This window comes from Sinocyclocheilus grahami, unplaced genomic scaffold (genome assembly GCF_001515645.1).
Source record: "Sinocyclocheilus grahami isolate Dianchi unplaced genomic scaffold, SAMN03320097.WGS_v1.1 scaffold32221.1, whole genome shotgun sequence".
Taxonomy (NCBI): Eukaryota; Metazoa; Chordata; class Actinopteri; order Cypriniformes; family Cyprinidae; genus Sinocyclocheilus; species Sinocyclocheilus grahami.
This window is the reverse complement of record NW_015521445.1, coordinates 838-2145: the sequence shown is the minus strand read 5'-3', so window position 1 is coordinate 2145 and position 1308 is coordinate 838. Positions and strand designations below refer to the sequence as shown.

Below are 1308 nucleotides of genomic sequence, written 5' to 3'. Positions count from 1 at the left end.
CACACACACACACACACACACTCAAACACACACACACACACAAACGGCATGAATGTCACCGTACAACATGATTGCATCACATTTATATGGTACTTAAAAAAATGAAAGATTTTAAGATAACTTAAAGAACAGAAGAGTTGCATGACAGCTGTGAAGTAGATTTGTGAAGAACGCACTCTGTATGTATGGTGTTGTGATATGTTTGTAAGCACATCTAATCAGTCAGACAGTGTTTGCTGGTCTCTAGTCTGGCCAGTCTGGTGTGTTTCATTTGTTTCTGGGCTTTGTGCGCTTACACCACCAGTTTGGAAAGACCAGCAGACCAGCAAACCACCTGAGGCCAGATCAGTGGGCTCGTGTAAGATCTCGAACCTTCCCTGAGGTCTTGACTCCCTTCCACAGACTGAAGTAGAGCACCACGATGACCACAGCCAGGCAGCAGGTGAGCTGCCAGCGCGGCAGACCCAGGTCATCGATGCCGGAGCTCTCGTGGAGATGAAGCACGCCTCGCCTGCAGATCAACACCAACACGTGATCACACGCTACACTCACGGGTCTGGCTGCTTTCTCTGTGTCTGTGAAGGTCATGTGTACGTACTCGAAGTACTCGAGCGCCGGCGTGGTCTTGTGCGTGTCGTTGAGCAGCGTGGAGCTGAGGTCGGAGCAGTTGGGACTGTTCCAGGTGTTGTTGCAGTGGATCCAGGGCAGCTCCCCGGAGAAGCAGGAGAACAGGTAGAAGAGAGCCCAGGCGATGATCACGTTATAGTAGAAGCCCACGTACAGCGAGATCAGGATCACCGTGAAGCCCACGCCTGAGCAAAACCAGCAGAAACACCATCAGCTGCTCCGCTAAACCAGCTCTAAGATCAGACATATTTACATTTATAACATAAATTTCAGATGAGGGAATTCATAAACGGTGCTGAAAAATTGGAGTTGGATTCACTTAAATTAGATTGGCATTAATTAAATGAATAGGACTTACTTAAATTTCACAAATAAATGGTGAGAACTACATAGAAATGTGAATTTTTGAAGTAGAAAAACTGAAATAGTGTTTTCTCTGTTTATTGATTGATTGATTGATTTATGTTATATTTTATTTGATCTTTTCATTGTAGACTATATTTAAAATGACACAAATTAATCTTAATATCATTATTAATTCATTTGACTTTAATTTAGCATAATATACATTTTTACTCACTTTTACTAAGCAAAAACGTAATATTATATTGTGTTTTGTGTAGAATCCTGTTAGAACATTATTTTACCCCACTGCAAACAAACAAACAAACAAACAAACAA

General features: G+C 42.1%; 1 protein-coding gene across 1 annotated transcript; it reads right to left on the bottom strand.

Annotated features, from left to right (window-relative positions):
* Positions 1-345: 345 nt before the first annotated feature.
* Positions 346-812, bottom strand: LOC107580361 (sodium-dependent dopamine transporter-like; the record flags this gene model as incomplete). The annotated part of the gene is made up of 2 exons (XM_016266075.1): positions 346-511; positions 599-812. Coding segments are annotated over 2 exons (380 nt in total), but the record flags the coding sequence as incomplete, so codon positions are not given.
* Positions 813-1308: the final 496 nt, after the last annotated feature.